The sequence below is a fragment of the Chrysoperla carnea genome, chromosome 1, assembly GCF_905475395.1.
Source record: "Chrysoperla carnea chromosome 1, inChrCarn1.1, whole genome shotgun sequence".
NCBI classification, from domain to species: Eukaryota; Metazoa; Arthropoda; class Insecta; order Neuroptera; family Chrysopidae; genus Chrysoperla; species Chrysoperla carnea.
The window spans coordinates 17,860,302-17,882,993 of NC_058337.1; the positions used below are offsets into that span (position 1 = coordinate 17,860,302).

Here is a 22,692-nt window from a genome sequence, read left to right on the forward strand (position 1 = left end):
AATATTATTCTTGGAGCGATGTGTTTTTTTTTTTTTTTTTACTTTTGACCGTTAAAATCAGCAAAGAGCTTTTGTTTTTTACTGGTTGTAATGAACGAAGCCCACCTCTTTTGTTTATTTGAACTATTGTCATACGATGCGTAGTTTCAGCAATATTTCAATTGAACAAGTTGCTCCATTGCACATATAGCCCCGGTCAACCCTATGTTAAAAATGCTTCATGGAGGGACTCTAGTAATTGATGCAAATGGCATACAGATCAGAGTGTATGAATAAATAATGTTAATGTCGCATAGACAGAAACTTCTATCTGTAAGAAATTGTATTGTAAATGCATTTTTTATGAAAACAAAAATTATAAATAAAGTAGCACATAAATGGTTTAACATTTCAAATAGAAAGAAAACATCAAAAATGGTAAAAAATTAGTAATTGTGTTATGGTATATACGGCCAAACGCTGTTTTTGAGAGTCATTTCAGAAAGGCTGCAAGTTTCAGAGGTGCTACCCAGCACACCGTCCTCAAGCGTTCGACTACTCCGAGTTCTCAAACGGACACTTTTGGCCCGAAAAAAATGTCTAAGTGCTGGCATCTCTCTCAAGCTTGAACTGATTGCAAGGTAGAACCGGTTTTAATCGACATATATTCTAAAATATATAGTAGCAAGGGTTGAGGAGCGGGTCGGATCGTCCGCGGGATACCTCGGTCCTGTCTCATGAGAAAACTGATTTCTGAATGGATGAAAATCACTCACATGTTGAATTAAGTCTAAGAATTACAGAAATCATATCGTCCGTCAAGTAGTCATAGCGCAGTCAGAAAAACCTTTAAAATATCATTCAAAAAGTCCAATTCAGAAAGCTTAGCTTTGAGTCCGTTTGGAACCTATTGTACGTAGCAATATTTCCAGTGTTCGTCCACCTATCTTTTTAGGGCGCAGCAGAAGCAAAACTTTTATCGATTTTAGGAATTTTTTTGTGGGAAAATCGCCAAGAATATATATGAGGATTCATTTCAGAAAGATCAAATTTGGGTTTATTTGATGTCTTATGTATAAAGGAATATTTCTAATGGTAGGTTATACTATGTGGGATATGTATTTCTCATATAAAGTGAAACAGGAAAACGCCACACGTTTTGGATTATGTCCTTGTTCTTTAACGAAAATCGAAGAGAGTATGCTCAGAACAAATTACAGAAAGGTTAGATATGAAACTGTTTGGTATATTATATACGTAGAAACACATCTTGATGTCGCCCAGCACCCTATCTAGAGCGAAACAAGAGCAGAGGTTGACTTATCGGCTTTGAAGGTTTACCCTGAGAGTATGTACACATTTCCGAAAGTTTAAATATCGTGCTCTTTGGTTAGTATGCAGGAATATATCATAAAGTCGTCCTATTTTATCTAAGGCGAAGCAAGTGGAAAACTAGGCTGTAGAACTAGTGTTATTTAGAATTCCGTTAAGAATAATTTGAAAGGGTTCCGTTTAGTACATCATGTACAAAGTGATGAGTGGGACATATTCCAGAAAGGTTGGATAAGGATTCATTTGATATGTAATATACGTGGATATTCGAAAGAACGCACTTTTTGTTGCCTGACTTTTAAAACGTATAACCAGAGTGTTGGGCGATACTTTGATAGACTGTCAGACAATATACTCTTTGAATTTTTTATATAATTAATTGCTTACTTGAATGTCGCCCTGAATGAAAATTCCTCAATTTTATGATTGTCTTTGATTTGCTTAGAAAAACAGGGAAAAACGTTAACGTCGAAGGTTTTTTTGCTGTTTTGCCCTACATGGAGATGGTTGTACACAAAATTGGTCCAAATGAGATGTTTATTTAAGCCATTTTACCAAATAAATGAATATTCGTACCGGCATTGTGAATGGCCAGGTAGTTTTAAGTTTTGTGTCCATAAAAAATTTAGGACCATCTGAGCAGAAAATTTTGTATGGGATACTTTTGTACAAAAAATTATGATAAATCGATCCGATTATTTTTTATTCGAGTTTAAGAAGTTATACCTGCAAGTTGCTCCTCAAAGAGGATATATTTAAAAAGGCCAATCTTAGATGGACGGAGAAACGTACTTGTGGTACTACAAGAAAGATATGGCCTGAGTACAATCGTAGGCGTTACGAAGATCTTATATTACTTCCAAGAGTCTCTGTTAGCAAAGTTGTTGTGGCTATTACAGGACACTGGTTACTGCAGGAGATCTCACAGTGGTGAGGAGGAGGAGACAATGTCTGCTCTGTCACTGCTCAGCTCTTGCCATGAGGATATGGGCTTACTTGAGCCAGCCACTCTTTGACGACCTCTCCAACCTTAAGTCCGTACCCTACTGTTCTTAAACAACTCCAAATGGTTCATGAAGTAGTGGCCGGGGATGGGCCAGTCCTTTTCCGGTAACGCTACGAGCCCTATGGTCTAAGTGTGTCACAGCCCAGAACAGTCACTGTAACCTAAATTAACCTAGACGTTATACCGGCTAAACTAACATAATAAAGAGTGTACTAAATTTTTTAAACAAAAGCAATGTTTTTTTTTTTTTATTTTTTTATTTTGCTTTTAGAATTTTATTATATAATGTAATCTATTTTTAAAAAAACGTGACATTGCATATTCATTAATACATGTTTATTATATATTTATAAAATAAAAAAAAATTATGTTACGTTTTTTGTATGCTACGTATTTTTGTATTTCGGTGAATTTATAAATAGTGAATTAATATTTAAAATATACAAAACAAAAAAAAATTTGAATTGATAATGAAATTTTATACCTACTTGAAAATTGTATTCCTGTGTTTTTTAATTAACGACCATTTAATTTGAAAACTTTAAAAAAAGTTGTTTATTGTATAAAGCATAACAAAATTAAAAAAGAAATCATAGTAATAAAGATAAAACTTTTGCTTTTATCTTTGAAATTTTCCACAGATGTTAATTTTTTTGTAAAAACTTCCAACCAAAAAATCGGCCTCTTTTGGTGAGTAGTTTAGGATTTAAATCAGTTTCTTATTAGTTTAAAAAAAACTATGTAAGAAATCATAAAAAAGTTAAAAAAAAGTTTTTCTTTGACGAGTTTCCAGCTTCAAAATTGTTTGTTAATAATTCAACTGAAAAAGGATTCATCATGTAAACCGCTAGAGATAGGACAAAATTTTAAATGTAAAAGTTATTCCTTATAAAAACAAAATGACTCTTGATTGAAATATTTTTTCGTAAACATCACTGTGCATCACGAAATTTTTGAAAGTATTTTCTAGACGCCGTCACGAGTAAACAGTGATGTTTACGAAAAAATATTTCAATCAAAAGTTGTTTAGTTTTTTATAAGGAATAACTTTTATTTTTAAACTTTTGTTTTATCTCTAAAGGTTTACAAGATGGGTCCATTTTCATTTGATAGAATGAACAAAAAATGTTTCCCCAATTTAAAAAAGGTAAACCTAGTCTATTTTGAAGCTAGAAAGTCGGAAAGAAAAATGTACACAATCAGCTTTTCTGTTTTGTTTGATACATAGTTTTTTGTAATTTGTAAAAAACTTATTAAATCCCCAAACTACCCCCAAAGAAGGGAGTCCTCAAAATCCCAAACTACCCCCTCTGCGGCTGATTTTTTGGTAAGAAGTTTTTATATCTTAATAAACAACTGTGGAAAATTTCAAAGATGCAATAATTTTTTCCTCTAAGATATTTAGTTTCATTGTACTAATACGATTTGCTTCGTAAAAATATAATTTTACATGTTAAAACAAGTGATTTGACTGTAATTTTTATCTCAAGTTTGAAATTATATACAGATTGTTCGATTTACATCTAGGCATATAAATATAACGAGTATGATAGAGTACATGCGTTAAGCAATGGATCTAAGTAAAAGGTATTTGGGTTGTTATATGAAATTGCAAAAGTGACTTGTATCGTGGCTTATCTGTTGTAGTTCATACATTCAACTAAGAAACTCCCACTCTCCAAGCATCTTACAACTATCTCGACGCATATCGAAGCTTCAACATATGTATATAATACATCTCACTTAGATACATTGCGTAACGTATGTATTCTGTCATACTCGTGATATTTATATGCCTAGATGTAAATCGAACATTCTGTATATCTGGTTATAAATATACATATATATATATATATATATATATATATATATATATATATATATATATATATATATATATATATATATATATATATATATATATACAATCAGATATATGTCAACCAGAGTGTTTGAGACCTTGATAACATAGAGTAATTCTCAGGTGTTGACATTTTAGGTCCCTAAATTCTTACAATTGAGAAACGGTAATCTCTATAAAACACATATCAATGTGTAGCAATAATTTGATTCGTTTTAATTTGTTTTCATGTAAAGTGTAATCTGACTGAAACGATTTTAATGCATGAGATGTAGTTTTGTATTCTCCTCAGTGTTAGAAGTAACATAAATTATTAAATGTTGCAAAAATTTCAAAATATCAAATACAAAAAGACGAATGTACATTTGCACAACAATAATTCACACAGTTTCATCATGAATTCATTATTTTTAAGGCCTCTTTTAAAGATATGTTTGATTGGTAAAAGTAGGAGTACTTAATTTATCCATCAGTATCACTTAATAATTTAACAAACGATCGCGGTATCCAAAAAGTCAGCTGAGATTCTGGAATGAGATCTAGTTTTATAAATTTTAGAATTCTGTTAAAGAATAATAATATCATACTTTGACTTTTTTCATCCACTTGAACTTGAGAGAATAAAAGCGATCGAATGATTATTTTTTTTCAATTTAAACAAAAATGATAATTAGCGTATAAATTTAAAAAAAGTTAAGCAAGGGACAGGCTTTTGAACAAATGGATAGTTTACCGATTCTTTGTAAATTCGATTTAAATTCAAAAATAGGCATTGGTACTTATTAAGAAAAAGAATTACTGAAAATGAAAATTATCGAAACAGGCTTCAATGATTGAAGAAATCTCGTTATGCGATCCATATCTGACCCGACCCAATTTTCGAAGAACCGGTCCAATATATTCTTCTGGTTACAATATTATTTTATAAGAAAAATTTCAGTAGAAAAATTTTAATATAAAAATTCTTTTTAAAGGACATGCTTTTATTGTACTAAAAAGTAGAAAATAATTGTATCAATGAGTCACTCATACCCGACTATTTGTAAAGGCTTGAAGTGCTCAATTTAAAATATCAAAAATGAATCGGAACGCCTCATCTACTCCACATGCCTAATTATTTTTTGATCATTCTTGATATTAAGCGTCTCAAGCTTTTAAAAATAGTCGTGTATGAGTGACTCCCATGTTCCTATCGCTTACACCTTATTTTATATATATATATATATATATATACATATATCAAATAAGGTGGAAGCGATGGGAAAATCAGGACGGCACAACCTTACTATGCATTGTCATCCAAAATAAATGTGCATGCATAATTAAAATTTCAGCTCAATCGGAAACCGGGAAGTGGATCAAATTTGATTTGCAAGATTTGATTACAGACAACGGGACAAGTGAAACTACATAAAAGCTTGTAAAAATAAAATTTCAATAATACATCTAATATCGGAGAGATTTCACTGTAAACGGTATTTATCTAATTATAGTAATTACAGTGTTATACACTATTCTTTTGTAAATAAAATTTGCGTGTGAATTTTTATAAAACAAATCGGTTTCCTTTTTTATTTTCCAACATTATGTGTGTGTGCGATGGAAAATGTTGAAAAATCGATATTTTTTAATATTTAAACACGCAAATAAATAATATTATGATTACAGACATATGCAAATCACAATGAATAAATCTTTTTAATTAGTTATGTTTAATAAATGACGTTTTCCTTTTACTTTTTCTATTCACATGTTTTATTATATGTTGTCTAGGTTCTATAGATTTTCACAATATTAAAACTCTATTTTTATACTTAAGTTGCCATCTATGTAAAATTTACAAAAGTACTCTGATAAAATGGTTTGTATCTTTGCTTAAATTTGCTTTTCTATTTTCATGGTAGATACTGCTAGTGATAAATGTCGATGAAAATGTGTTTTGATTTTCAAATGATGAAGTTCTAGAAACCACCAATAGATATACTTCTTGGCCATTGTTGATATGTGGTGACTAGCGTCACTTCTAAGATATCAAAATTTAGTACACCAGGCTATTACTTTCTGATCAGTATCTGACATCTGAAAATTAACGTTAAATGGAGTAAATTTTCAATTTAGCTAAAATAGAAAATATTTTTCGAAATATTAAAAAAAAAAAAAGAAAAATCTACGGATAAAAAAATTTATTAGGATATTATTAGGATAGAAAGTACTATCTGATCGGATTTTTACGAGCAGGGAAGAATATATAGTGAAAGGAAAATTTTTGGCTAGTTTCTAGACTAAGCATGTTTCAACTCTTCATTTTTGTAAGCATATTCTGACAGTTGCCTAGAGAGAAAATCTTCATTAATTGTTAAAAAAAAAAGCGGATTCAAAGACCATAAATAATTCCCGATTCCTATGGAAGTTGGAATTCTAAAAACTAGTTCTTGATAGGCAAATCAAAAGACTTCGTGGGCATATAATGCTTCAGCTTTTTAGAGATCAAAAGTTATTTTTATATAATGAGGGTTTTTTCGAATATGAAAACTGGTTTAATACTTTAATGAGCCTACTTTCTTAAACTCTAATTGAACCTTCAAAAAAGGTTTATCGAAATTTTTTCTCGAAGGACTTTTTAACTCGTATGGACTTTCTGTAATGCAGAAGAATAGATAGATTCAATGCGATAGCAGGCTCCGAAATATTTACCTTCCAAATTCTTAAGAAATTCGAGCGTCACATTTCCTTTGAACCTTCCTGTCACATTACACTTCGTTTACGATACTCTCATTCCATTCAAAAAATAATATAAATTCGCAAAGTAGCTACTAGGGCCGAGTCTGGACTAACATCCCGAATTGTAAGCATTGCATCCACATCCTTAAATATTATATGTGAGATATGCTTCTGGCAGAAATATTATTAGTTAATTAATAATTTAAGTGTAAAGTAGACATCATTTAATAGGGAATATTCATGTATTTTTTTAATATTTCTAATTCATTGTTTACACCGTTATAACCTTAGATCATATATTTTAAAGTTATAACATAGTAAAAGATATAAATACCGCTTAAAAATGCTGTATTTAAGTGTAAAAAAATATTTAAAATACATTATAATTTTGAGATATTTAAACGCAGTATTTTGGCGCTCTCTGTTGATAACGTAGAAGTACGTGATCTGTCAATTGGTGACAGTTTAATGTATAATTTACACTTAACAAAAATGAATTTACCCAAAAACAATACTCGTTATCATTAAGTTTTCTAATAAAAAGCCGTAGAATAATATAAATCAATTAATACCATACAGTATTTCAACAAATTTGACTTTGATGATCACGTCCGTTTAAAAATTTGAATTCCCCGTTTTAGATATTTTGAATTTTTCTCACTGACTTTGTACTTTTATTAATTAATTTTAAGTAAGTGAAAATCCAAAATTGTGTGATTCAAATGTGATAAAGAGAAGTAATGAATTTCTCTTCAAACATAACATCAAATAAATTGGCAGTACATAGTCGGTGTCATACCTAGAGTCGTGTGAGTGCGACCCCTGTAGTCCACACGACTAACTTTCCAGAGGGGAGAAAATATTAAAAAAAAGGTCTTGTTAGCCTTCATAGATTATTCTTCGAACATGTACTGCAGCTTATGCTGGAACGATCATTATCTCCATGGGTAAATGATGTGTTTTATCTTATCCACTTTTCAGATTCTGTTTATACAGTTTTTTCCAGCTCTTTTATTACCATTAAAAAACGGCTCAACTAATTCTGCTGAAAACACTTCAGGTTCTTAAATACGGGATTACGCGTCGAATAAGCCCACGTGTTAATGTCATAACTGGTTCTCGAGATAATCGAGGTGAAAGAATCCGACCGAACATACGCACATACGTACACACACAAACACAGACATCACATTGAAAAGGTTTGATTCGGATATTGCGGCCTTGAAACCGTGGAAATATGTAAAACTGGAGATTTTCAAAATGTGCCCCATTACATTAACTTCTTCTGGAAAGTTAAAAGTAATGTGAAAATTTCAATTAATTTTTTGGAACAAACATATCTAATTGGATGAGCACCTCTGTTTCGAATTATTTATGAAATTGACTAAAATTTTAAATGTCCCAAACGATTCCGGTGAAATTGAGTGTCTTTATCATATACCCATTTTTTAACCCAACAACATTCCGGTGATTTTCATACAGAAAATATGACTCAATAGTTAGTGTCGAATTAAGCCAGGGGCCCGTATCAAAATTTAGCCGGGGGTCCAAATTCTATCAGTAAAAGTGCCTTATTATTGTTTTTTAGTCATCAAAACTATTTCATATATTTTATCCTTTTATTTTAACCTTCCTTAATCCGCCACCTGTCCCTATTATCGGCACCCTCATCAAAAACATTTTTTTCTGCTGAGTTTACGGGGCCTTTAGCATTTGCTACTCCTGCTTTATGGCTAATCTGCCACTGACAGTAGCATCACCTCGTTTAACGAAAACAATATATCTGATGAATACTTTAAGTACTGACTCGTACACTATTTCTAAAATGATTGAGAAACAATGCTATTTTGAGGAATAGTGAGGTATATATTTTCCAATAACAAATCACATTCTCTTTATTCAACGATGTATTGAAAATACATTCAATGTAATAGGTAGCTATATAATATACCGATAAAATACTGTACTTCAAATATAATTCAAACACACACACATGTACACATAAACGTAAACACAATCACAGGAACAATACAATCCTGTTTACTGCGGTAAGCATCCTGCGTACTACAAGGTTAGTTCAGGGATATATACAGAGAAATATGGGTCAATAACCATGTTTAATGTTTATATATAACAGTATCAGTAATAATGGCTATTTTATTTTATACCTAAATGTAGTTTATGTGATATCAGCATTATTTTACTGCCAATACTCAAAAAATAACAGTAGCTATCCTAATATAAAACCTAAACGGATGCCAGGCTAAATTGAAATATACAGATGTTTTTTTCTAGTTCACCGTGAGTTCGTATTACAATCTTAGACCACTAAGTACATAGACTGAGAATTAAACATAGAAGTAATAACATAGAACTGTAATGTGGCCATCAAAACAATTGATCGATATAGAGAGAGACCTAAAAAAATTATGCGTATTGCTGTCTTTGTCTGTCTTATAATACCTCTATGAAATACACAAACATGCATGTGTTTATACAATAATTCAAAATATTATTCGCGCTCTTTTCTAGCGGTCAATAATTCACTTATTGCGTTTCCTATGCTGTTAATCCACGATTTACAATGTTCCAACATCTGAAGTAATTGTTTGGCTCCAATCCATCATGGCGGTGATGTGGAAATGTAAAAACGAATGTGGAAAAAAGTCAAAAAGCGAAAACGTTCAGTGATATCACGATTTCTTATGTAAAACATTTTTTAATATGAAAATTTGACATTCAATTTGATAAATGTCGCTATATTCAATGTATATTTTTTTGATAAATGACCTTATATTTTGTTGATAAATGTCCCTAACTGACCCAAGCAATTACCTCAGATGTTGGCCATCTCTCCCTGAACGGAAAGATTTGCGATGCTCAGTTCATGAATGGTCTAAGATAACAATATACTTTAAAAGCATGTTGTAAATGTCAAAAAACGTTTGGTATGTGTCAGACTATCAGTATACACACAGAATGTCCAATGATCGAGTTACTAAGAGGACAAAATATTTATATTTTTTTCAATAACACGTTCATAAAAATCCCTGCTTTTGGAGAAAGTGAAACCTTATATATCAAACTTTGATTAAACTAGAGGGTGTCCAATAATAAACACAAAAATAAAATATATAAAAAAGATGGTGCTACCCGTGTGGTCCCATTTCATTTTGGTATAGTTCTAACACCGGTATCCATCAGAAAACCATAAAAGTCTTAAATTTGCAATAAGTATGCACGGCAAGAGGACGAATAACTCAATATCACGCCAACCGATTTCGATGATTCTTTTTTTAGTGACAAATTGGTTAGTGTACTTCAGGTTCACTAAAAACCACAAAATAAAAAAAACTTTTAATTTATATATAAAACCAAATATAATTTATTTTGGAAAAGTTTTTCTTAGGAAGTCGGTTCGAGAAATATTAACATTCGGTCCGTTCTAAGTATGTAAATAGAACAAAAAATTGAGATGCCATGAAACATTAATTCATTTTCCTACGCATGTTGTAATATTCTTATCTTTAATAAGAGAACGTAGTTTGTCCGATTCATTGTTGACACAAATCATATTTCTGAGAATAATACCACAATAGAAAGATAATATCTTAAAAAAAAACTTATATCCGAATTTTTGTCTTGCATTACATTTATCTATCTATCTATCATATGATATATAAATCTTCCAGTAGGATTTAATTTTATTACATAATACGAATATTGCGTGAGTTATATAAATTTATATTGTTTGTTTTCTTTTTACAATCTTCAACGGAAGGAAACAATCATTTTAAATGGATTATTTTATTTTCACAGGTTGCTATGGCAATTAAATCATATTTAAACCTTTATAAATGTCAAAATAAACATTCGTTAAAATATTATTTTCTTAAAAATAAGAAGAAAGAAAGATGCAATTCTTTAGAAAACTTAAGTTTGGAAACAAAAAAAATAACTTTTTGAGTGTTTTCAATGACCGTTTTGTACAAAATCGATTTTTAGCTGATTGTGAAACAAACACATTAGATGATAATAATCGTATTTTTCAAAATTTATATGGACGCTATGACTGGCGTTTAGAGGGATCTCTTCAACGTGGTGATTGGTATCAAACTGAGAAAATTATGTCTAAAGGATCCAAATGGATAATAGGTATTTGATTATGTTCATTATTATTACAGGAAAAATTCCCCCATTCGATTTTCTTTCATGTATACGAAAACGCACTTCGTTGAATATTACCTATGCATGGTAGAGTAGAGTATATTCACATTTTTTTAAATCCAACTGAGCTTTCAGCGGTACCACGAAAATATAGCATAGTAAAACTTAAAATATGGCTTAAATGAAAATTTCTGGAATCCAAAAAAATTCCTCTTTAGTCACGCCAGTCATTGTTTTGCGAATCAAATCAACTCTGCCCCTTATTCAAAATTAAGAAAAAGTTATTCCTTGACATAAAGGACGTTAATCTAATAAAAATGTACCATTCAGGTACTCTTTTTGGTTTTTTTTTTTTTTTTTTTTGGAACTGAGAGCGTTTGTTTTGCAACGCATAGCTTTTGAGGGGTTCGTAAATTAAGAATAAGTATCATACTTTTTAGTCAATTTAAAGTGAATTTTTTTCTCTGTGTTTAGAAGAATTAAAAACGTCTGGATTACGTGGACGCGGTGGAGCTGGTTTTCCAACTGCCGTAAAAATGGGTTTTTTAGCCAACAATCAAAATTCGGATATGCCAAGATTTTTGGCAGTTAACGCCGATGAAGGAGAGCCAGGGACATGTAAAGATCGAGAAATTTTGCGACATGAACCTCATAAATTACTTGAAGGAATTGTGTTATATTGCTATGCAGTTAACGCTAGTCAATGTTTTATATATGTTAGGGGTGAATTTTATAATGAGGCATCAATTTTAAATCTTGCAATAGCTGAGGTAAATTTGTAAATTTGATAATCTGTTTTACATTATTGCGAATATATATTTTAGCAAATTATTTTATTAAAAACAGTAATAAATTTTAGGATATAGAAAGAAGCGATAAATTACACAGCAGAAAAATATCTTTGGGTCCTCGAAATATCTTGGCTTATGCATAGCCTCTCGGCCAATACTGTTCTTACAAAGTCACGCAATTTATGTCTATATAATCGCTTCTATTGCATCAGTATGCTACACACTAAATACAAATTGCTCACTTAAATGAAACAAACTTCATATTTATTATTTTGAAATCACGCGTAAATTATTGTTTCAATTTTTTCTTTGTACGCTATTTAAGTCAAAAAGTATATTCACAGATTTGATTGATTTCTACTATTGCACATAAAAGGCAAGTTTACTTCCTTAGTTCCTAGTATATTCGGATTCGGAAATTACGGATATTTGTGCACTATATGCCTAGAATAATATTTACTATGTGCAAGTGGGATCTCAACTTCCAGCTAGGCTGTTAATACTTTGAAATAAATAATAGACATTTTTGTCAAAATCAAGCAGCTATTCTTAGTGTCTTATGTATTTAATAGACAGTGGGGACAGTTTTGCAAGTTATTATTATTATGTTATTAAAACTGAAATTCGAGAAACTATTTTCAAGGTAATATCCTAAATCAGTGAGGCTATACCCCCTTGTCGCAAGTGGGTATATTGCTTAGCTTGGAATTAAAATTCCACTGCCAAATAGTACATATTACGCACAAATATCACTGATTTCAATTTTTGAATTTTGAAGTGAATTTGTTTAATTTATCGGAACTACGATAAAATATTTATATTACAGAATTGAATTAAAAAACTAATTTTCTGACAAATTCAAAGAGATTATGTTAATTAATTATACAGTTCCTTAATTAAGTATATAAGGATCAAAGTTAATAATAGATATCTACTTCCATTTCGGATGCCGTATGGTTTTCTTCATTCTACTATGTACACTGCGAATTACAGTTTAAACTTAATTTATCTGTTAAAAAATAAAAATCTTTGATTTACGTCAAACTGTGAGTTTTAGTGTAACTGATTATTCTCTAAACATTTTATTATTCTGAAAAAGGAGATAGAATCTAACGTAAGTAGAGAGGAGTTCGAGAAAAATAAATAATGAATGGCCCCTAATGATTTTATTCGAGTTATGATTTTTATACCAAAAAGATCGTGAATAGACCTTTTTCACATTTTTTTTCTCTTTTTTTTTAAATGAAAGTAAATGTCTTAATAAATGGGCTAATTTTTTTCCCCGATTTTTTTGGAGCCATATGATCGAGAACGTCATTTATAGTTGATAATAATGATATATTAATACGACTGTTGACACTGTTTTATTATCATTGCTTGTCGGATTGACATCACATATCATATGTGCGGTGGAGCAAAAAAAAATCGTTTGAAATTATTTCAAATATTGTGACTTTTTTACAATTTTTTTTCATAGTGTTTTTATTGTTAAAAATGAGTAATTTTCGAGTTACAGGCTCTACTCGACCTATATTTTCATAAAAAATTAACAAAAAGCATTTCTGTTTTTCATGAAAGAGATCTATTTAGCATTTAAAATTAAAATTTATTTAATTACTTTTTAAGGCTTACAAAGCTGGGTACCTTGGCAAATGTGTCTTTGGAACAAAGTTTAATATAGATATTCACATACATCGAGGTGCGGGAGCTTACATTTGTGGCGAAGAAACTGCTCTTTTAGAAAGCATTGAAGGTAAAACTGGAAAACCTCGCCTAAAGCCACCATTTCCAGCTAACATTGGTTTGTTTGGTTGCCCCACAAATGTTAATAACGTTGAAACAGTAGCTGTTTTACCGGTAATTACCACTTATCGAAACATAAATAATTAGTTAAGTAATCGATTATAACAATTATGTTTTTTATTTAAGACTATTTTACGACGCGGCGGGAAGTGGTTTGCAAGCTATGGCCGAAAGAATAATTCTGGAACAAAAGTATACTGTATTAGCGGCAATGTGTGCACGCCATGTACAGTCGAAGAACGAATGAGTATACCGTTACGAGAAATAATTGAAACACATGCAGGTGGTGTACTTGGAGGATGGGATAATTTGTTATGTGTTATACCTGGAGGATCGTCGACGCAAGGGCTTACAAAAGAGTTTCGTTAATTATTGTTTTTGTATAATTTTATCTTTAATTGAGTTTTTGGACGTCTGTTGTAGGCATTTTCACATTATTTTTATTATGTGATTAAACAAGAAAAAATCTGTTGTGAAAGCCACACAATCTCTATATATGCATAACCAAATTGCTGCAATTTCTAATCGAATATTTCAAAAACCTTACAAATTTGTTTCGCTCTTCTTCTTATACAACCCTGTAATCAAGAAAATTTAGGGGTTTTTAAACAGAGTGGACCATTTTAATAATATTTTGGCTTATAGCTCGTTTTGTAATTAACCAATCAAAAAGTAACTTGAAACAAAGTTGAGTTTGATGGGCGACCTTATGTTTTGATATCAAATTGGACCTAGTTCTCCAGGTTGCTCTAGTAGTCAACTAAGATCCTAAAAGGTAAGAGATAGAAAACATTTTTTCGGAAATCGTTAGTTTTCGTAGGAAATGCGACTTAAAAATATGGCATTATTGCATTTAATGGAAAGAAAACACGGTATAGCTACTGAAAAATGCTTTAGCCAAAAGTTGGAGGACATTAAGCTGTGTCCATGACTTTACCCTACAATTATCGACAAACTTTAAGCGAATTTTTTTCGATTAAATGCAATAAAAACATAATTTTAATTTGCATTTCCTCTGAAAACTAACGATTTTCGAAGAGATGTTCTTTTATAAGAATCAACTTCCTAATTTAACTTCATCTTAACTAGTAGTGTCTAAATTGACTCTTAAAGCAACCCGGTGAACTAGGTCCAATTTGATGTCAGAATTTTGATTGGACAAAACGAGCTATAAGCCATAATAGATTGAAATGGTTCACTCTGTATGTAGGGTATATATCATGAGCCATTAATATTCAATAAATTCATCAATTCAAAATGATTCACTAAGTCCTTACAACATTTTTGAGCCGACAATATTTTTAGAATTAGTGATATTCAAACTGTGAAGAGCTGTGAAAAAACGTCATATTTGAGAAATATTAAATCTTTATGATATAATGCTAAATTCATCTACAGACTGAATATTGTGAAAATACGTGAAACTTAATCAAATTTTTAACAAAAACATAATGTTTTAGTTTGGCTGAAAAGAGTATCATGGACTTTGATGGTATGATGAAGGTTGGTAGTGGATTTGGGACAGCTGCTATAATAGTTATGAACAAATCAATAGATGTAATAAGCGCCATTACACGTTTATCAAGATTTTATAAGCATGAATCATGTGGCCAATGTACACCATGTCGTGAAGGTTGTGATTGGCTGTACAAGTTAATGCAACGCTTTGAGATTGGCAATGCAACAGTTGAAGAAATTGATATGATGTATGAACTTACAAAACAAATGGAAGGTCATACTATATGTGCATTGGCTGATGGAGCTGTGTGGCCCATACAAGCTTTAATAAAAAATTTTCGTCCTATTATGATTGAGCGTATTGAAAAATATCATGCAATGAAAAAAGAAAATGAAAATAAATTAAGATGTGTAGTATGAATAAAATGAACTAGTGGTGCAAAAACTCAAAAAAGAAACAACTTACGATGAATCATGATCAAGAAAAACATCACTGCTAACTTCTGAATCACTGCGTGGAAGCACCAACCTGGGTAGGACTATTGCCTTCTTTCGGCGAGTCTTCAATGTTGTATATGATGTTTGCGAAAACTGCAATAAATCTGGTGTATGATGTGGACTATGTGGTGATAAAATTGTTAAACGGCGATCACCCGGTGACAGCGAAGTATAACCTCCTGGTGGTGGTAGTGATAAATGTTGTGGCACAACATTTCTTCTATCTAGACCAGCAAACAAACCACGTCGTTTTTCAGCACTTATAGACTCGTCACACGATATACCTAATCCAACATCCTCTCCAGAGATGGCACGTCTTTTCATTCTTGTCTCACGTTCTAAACTTTCTAGAGATTTACCTTCAACGCTTCCCGATGTAATACGGCGCATATCACGTTCACTAGATGTCAAAAACGAGCCACGATTATGCGTTGAAGTCGATGTGGTACGCAAACTTTCCATTGATTTGGCTGTTTCAACACGACCTGCCGTCAAATATTGATTACTATTAACAACAACTTGTTGCGTTGCTTTGCCACTGGCTGATAAATATTTAATATCAGTTTCATAATCCTCTTGTGAACTACTTGAATTTTGAGCTGATTTACTAATTATTTGAAATCGATGTTTTGTAGCAACGCTCCGTTGATGATGTTGAGACACTGATCTTGTTTGAGTTCCGGATGCTTTTACTTTACTATTCTCTGGAGTACCCTCGCTGCCACTATCACTATCCCCTGATGGTTCATGCGTCACAATTTGCGGTGGTCCATAACCGTTACCATCTTCCTCCACAATACTACTTTGTGTAGATTGTTGTCCTAAAAGTTGCTTTGAATTGGATTTAAATGTTGAGCGTATCGATGAGGATTGTACACGTATTTGTTGCACTTGAGTGGATGATACTTTGGCCGCAACAGCACCTTGTTGTACAATGATTTCTTCACTCTCATCTTCTTCCATTTTTTTATTTATTTATTTAATCTGTTTACGCACGCCCTTCCTTCTTGAATTAAGTATCAAAAACACATTTGTAGTTACTTTATTATCTTATTATATTTATTAATATAAATATTTAATACTACGTATGTTTGTATTTTTGCAGGATTTGTCGTGTTATTCTGTATGTACCTTAAAATGATCAAACAAAAGAATATTTTAATGGAATAACATTTCCATTATAAGGATAATTATTTATAAAGAACATGTTAATCTTTTCATACATTCGACTGTAACATTAACTAATATGTAAAGTTATAATAAACAGTATGCATACAAAATCTCTTTCCATTTAAAATATTTCGCTTATTTTCCTTTAATGAATAAAAAAACAGCATAATTATATATAATTATAAATACTTCAATTTTATATTCAGTCAGTTAAATCAAATGTTATACACGGGACCAAATATTTGGTACCAAAAATTTTCAAATATTTGGACAAAAAACCATCGCAAACATTTTTTCGCAATGGTTGTGGAAAAATAATGGAATAAACTGTATAGGTACAAATAAAATATTTGAGTTTTAAGTGTAAAATAGTCATAATTCATTGAGTATATCAGAAAAGGAGGCCATGAATTGTCCGACATTTACTATTTTTAATTTTTACAGAAATCTTTATGGTTTAAAATGATTATTATAGATAGAGCAGTAAGATGTCAGCATAAATTTAATTTTTTTTACAAAATATATCTTTATAAATTATAGCTCATGTGTTTTTCTGATGTACGAGCTATATTGTTGTACAGTTTCATTTAAATCCACACGCTAGTTTTTGAGAGAAAGCGTAACAAACAAACAAACAAACACCCTTAAATTCAAGAAAAAAATTAATATAAATAAATAGACTTATACGTTAAAACACAAACAGTTTGCAGCAATTTAACGTTATATGTTGACAAATAAGTCAATATAACTGGTTCTTTCTACACGATGTTTTGTATCTTTCCAAATTTTGATTAGTTTAGCCATAACCCGCTATTTAATTTATCTATAATTACCAATAAATGTAATATCTTATAAACCTTTCAAGTTATTTTTATGAAATTTAGCCTATCTCTAACGTACTAAAGATATCTGTAAAAAAATTGAAAAAATGTTTGAAATTCAAGGAAACTTATAACGATGTCGAAAAAAGATATTAAACATTTTTAAGTAGAATGCTTGAGTAGAATCTGGTATTGCATAGTCTGCTCCATATTTTTCTAACTGCATTATTAAATCCTCACGAAGCCTTGTCTCAACAGTATATCAAGTTTTCCACAAATGATATACAATTTTTTATCAATATTACAATTACACAACTGGAAAATCAGGCGTATATGTGAATATATCCCTACTTTCGACTATGGTAGTCGAGATAAATTCGACCCTGCCTATATTTTACATGAAAATACATTATACGCAGTATTATATCAATAATTAATTAATGTTTACTTATCAGAATACCTTTCAATTGTTTAGGTATCTCTCTTCAAGATTAATGTGATCCCATGATAACATTACTTGAATATATTTTATGTTAATTATATACCATGAAATATATTTAATTACTCTTGATGTAACGTTCAAGTTTATCCTTTGTTTATAGATGAAAAACGAATATTTTTAAAAAGTTACTTCTTAAATGCCTATTAAGGGCAAACTGTTTATCAAAAATATAATGATTATATTAATAGACACATCCAGTAAATTTTTTGATGTACCAAAAACCCGTCGAATCGATTGTAGGGACCAACAAAATAATTCCTTTAATAAAATATTTACATTTAAAAGTGTTTTGCAATAAATATACTCGCTTAAAAAAATTGTGACAATAAAACACTTCAGAATCGTGCGCCATGAATCATGATGTCATCTGTTATGACTATTCATAGTATACCAAAGAGTTTGTACAACTAGACTACGCCAGGGTCCAAAACTTCCGATATGATGAATGAGAGAGAAGACTACCAGAGAGTTCGCCTATGTCCTTGTCTAATCTATTTGTCATTGGCTACATATTGCTATTCAGAAATATTTAAAAAACGATTTATGGAATATTATTTAATACATTAAAAGGTATTCAAAAAGTAGAAACGTCAAAGGAAACTTTTTTTACATAACAAACATAATATCAACAGTTTAATTTTAAATAAAATTAACTAAAAGTTTCATTGAGTTTAATTATTATTTAAATTTAAGTACACATTCATCTACCAATATTTCAATTACAATATCTCTGAAAAAACAAATTATTTTCTTAGTATATTGTGTACTTAGTAGAAACATATTATTATTAAACACTTTTTCATTTTTCAGAAAAAATAATACAAAACAGTATATAACCTGTTTGTACAAAACAAATATAATAGCAGACACAAAATCTCTATGCATCATATGACTATGACAGGGACTCAAGGGAACCCACTGGCAGTCTTCTCTCTCATTCATCATATCGCATCATATTGCATCCACTTACAGGCTAGCAGTTCCCTCGCGTTCTCGATCTATATAAACTCTTTGGATTTAAATCCATTCATAAAAGATGTTTATATTACCTTGCAAAAATTTGAACTTTAACATAAAATTTTTAATTAAATGAACGATTAAAAAACGGTTTCGATAGCTTAGATGACTTTTTTTGGACTTTTAAGACAAAAAAAGTGTCTATTAGAATTATTCACTGAACATTATACAGATACTGTTCTGTTTTCACTTTTAAGGAAGATAGGCCAATAAAATGACGATTAAATTAGTCTCCATTAATTCGAAAGTTAGAACAAAAAAAAAAAAAGTAAATAAGTAATTGGTTTTTTTATTATCTGCTCTCGAAATATTCTATGACTCACCTTTCTTTTAGAAATTTTTGTATTTATAAAAATTAAAGGCATATTTTATTAGTAGATATCATTCCGAACTAATGTTACCCATTTTTTTTTTCATTTTTGGATTACACTAGATTTGATCGGATTCCTTTGATTCTTGACCGACTTTTTATTAAAACCATATACGGTTGCACCATACTAATATTTATTATTAAACAATTTAATCTCACGCTGGTTTTCCACGATGACATATGTTTCCTTTACCGTATTATTTAATAATTAATATTTTTATAAATATATATCTACAATATGATTCTAAAAAAATGAAACACTCAATATAAATGTTTTATCTTGCCAATTGAGAATATTGCATATTATAATCTGAATAGACCTTTTGCATGAAAAACAGAAATGCTTTTTGTTAATTTTTTATGAAAATATAGGTCAAGTAGAGCCTGTAACTCGAAAATTACGCATTTTTAACAAGAAAAACACTATGAAAAAAATTGTAAAAAAGTCACAATATTTGAAATAATTTAAAACGATTTTTTTTTGCTCCACCACACACGTGATCTGTGATGTCAAATCGACAAGAAATGATAATAAAACAGTGTCAACAGTCGTATGAATATATCATGATTATCAACTTTAAATGACGTCACAACGACATTCGTGTAACTTCGTGTATTTCCAGATCGTTTTCGCCAATTTGAATTTTAATAATTTTCATTGTCTGTTTTCTCGGTCATATGGCTCCACAAACATCGGGGAAAAAATTAGCCCATTTATCGAGACATTTACTGTCATTTAAAAAAAAGAAAGAATTATTTTTCTATATTCAAGTATATTTAAGTAATTTTTTTTAAATTAATAATTCCACTCATTTATTAATTATTAATAAAAAAAAACGTTATAGTTTAGAATAAAAAAAAGACTTGTTATTGGTTGTGACGTATTTACACCCGCTGATGTTCTAAGCCAATTGGTATCATACTAAATTCACAATTTCGGCTTCCTATGGAACATTATTATTTCTATATTTGATGGTGAATTATGTTATAACTTGACAATATAAGACGAAAAGTAAGAATAAAATTGTTCGATATCTGGAGTAATTTTCAAAATATCGAAAATTGAAAATTTTGTTTAAATATTTAGCTTTCCATATTTTGAAAACTAAGGTAGATAACGAAAAATTTTATTCTTATTTTTAGTCTACATTTATGAAGTTATAACGAAATCATCATCAAAATTGAAAATAAGGTACAAATAATTTCAACTATCAGTCTAAACTTGCCTGGCGCTCGTACTCCCTTATGTGTATCGTTGGCTTCACTTTTTTATGAATGATAGTTACTAGATATTGTATAGAAGGAAATCAGTTAATAAATAGTTTTATGAGTTTGGAGTGTGTTGTGTGTAGGTTATTTATTAATTAACTGAATCATAATCGTTATACATGATTATGATTATTTCTATATTTGAAGCGTGTGTTAAGTTAATGGATATAATTATTATGTTACAATCTAAATCATACTTATAAATTGCATATTAATATAAAATATTATTTATGATTCTGACATTGCATTATATTATATGGTTAATTGATGAAAATACAGTGAAAGCTGTTTATTGTGATATCTTACTCTTAGAGGCAAATGAAAAAATAATCAAAAAAATTATATTATTTGTAAATTTCTGTTATTGCCGGTTATATGACTTTTGAATTTAGACTGCTTAGTCTTATTTGAACGCATTTGTGCCTATAAAAAACACAATGCGTCTTTATACAATATACAATATATCTGTAAGAGCTTTATACCACAGAAAAAATTTCCAATTTTGATCATGTCCGCACATGATGCCCCTCTATAAACTCGAAACTTTTGTTAAAGTTTTTTTTGATTCGTTCAACTACAACACTAGCTTTTAGTCATAATATAATTTTCCACCCTGTATAATAGTTTTTCATCGTTTAACCTTTATGAGAAGTGTTTTTTTGTGCGTTTATGTTAAAAATTTAGGTGAATTTTTATTATAATCGTGCAAATATACGTTCTAACAAAATGAATTGACAATATCGTGAATTAAATACATGCTAAGATAAATTTCTAATGCTAATATCCCGTGAAACCAAAGGGTGGAATTGACTCTTCTTTTCATATTTTGTGTACTGAACAAAGAAAATAACATCAGCTATTAATCTTGAAATTCGACTACTGGTCGAGTGCCAAAAATTGCTTAATTTTGAACATTATTTCTACCAAAGTTGGCCTTTACATGTTTGGATGCCCTTACTATATCAGGATAAAATTAAATTTATCTTTATTTTCACCTCCTTTCTAAACATCATATACACTACTAGCTTGATACCTGACCGCTTTACTGAGCTTAAAAGAAAAACCACCGCTTTATTGCCTCCACCTCTCTTGAACTCACTTATTCCCCTTCCCTAACACTCGAAGGAATTGCTTTACACCGCTAAAATTTTTGCAAAATTTTCAATTTTTTTAAAGTGTAAAATAGTCATAGTTCATTGGGTTCATATCAGAGAGGAAGGCCATGAATTGTTTGAAATTTACTATTACAAATTTTGTCAGATATCTTAAATTTATGGTTTAAAATGATTATCATACATTGAGCAGTAAAATGTCCGAACAAATTAAATTTTTTTAATATATCTTTATAAATTGTAGCTCATGTGTTATTCCGATGGAGCTATCTTGCTGAATAGTTTCATTCAAACCCATTTGCTAGTTTTTGCGTGAAAGCGTAACAAACAAACCAACCTTACTTTTACATTTATAATATATAGGGATAGGGATAAGCATGGCGCTAAGTATTTGAGTATCTAAGATAAAAATGAACGATATCTGATTGCGAATTTTAGCATGAATGGTTTCAAATGAGAAAGTAAGAAAGTGGATGGTGTGAGAATATGTGTGTTATGCGATGCGGCTGAGAGTTTGTGGCATTTGTTGGAAGATTGCCCAGGAACAACGGAATAGGAATATTCTGAACTTTTGAAGCAATAGTTATGCAGTGGCTTATGACAGTATAGAAGTAAATTGTCCTAAAACACTGTTGTTGTCCGGATTGGCTTCGTACCTTTATTTCCCAATAGTTTGTTTCATTTCAACAAGTTTTAATTAGAATTTATTAATATAATGCATACATATAATGTCAAGTTATCACACCTTAATTAGTATAAGTAAATATCCCTTTGGGTAAACTTTATTCAATTTATTATGAACATGTGTAACAGTA

General features: G+C 30.3%; 2 protein-coding genes across 6 annotated transcripts in view; one reads left to right on the top strand and one right to left on the bottom strand.

Moving 5' to 3' along the window:
• The window catches only part of LOC123304411 (NADH-quinone oxidoreductase subunit F-like), a 78,271-nt gene extending 61,508 nt beyond the window's left edge, over positions 1–16,763 (top strand). Inside the window, exons 4-9 of the mRNA XM_044886357.1 lie at positions 10,905–11,054; positions 11,541–11,836; positions 13,484–13,714; positions 13,787–14,019; positions 15,121–15,651; positions 16,722–16,763. Of these exons, the coding sequence (XP_044742292.1) occupies positions 10,905–11,054; positions 11,541–11,836; positions 13,484–13,714; positions 13,787–14,019; positions 15,121–15,538 (1,328 nt within the window). The 3' untranslated portion in view covers positions 15,539–15,651; positions 16,722–16,763. The remainder of the gene's footprint in view (positions 1–10,904; positions 11,055–11,540; positions 11,837–13,483; positions 13,715–13,786; positions 14,020–15,120; positions 15,652–16,721) is intronic.
• Positions 1–22,692, bottom strand: part of LOC123290869 (cAMP-specific 3',5'-cyclic phosphodiesterase) — an 815,770-nt gene that overhangs the window by 291,621 nt on the left and 501,457 nt on the right. For 2 of the 5 annotated variants that reach the window (XM_044871231.1, XM_044871222.1), the window contains exon 1: positions 15,585–16,619. The exons of the other annotated variants lie outside the window; for them this stretch is intronic. In XM_044871231.1, the coding sequence (XP_044727166.1) occupies positions 15,585–16,579 (995 nt within the window). In that variant the 5' untranslated portion in view covers positions 16,580–16,619. Of the gene's footprint in view, positions 1–15,584; positions 16,620–22,692 lie in introns of those variants that run through there. 5 annotated transcript variants of the gene reach the window in all.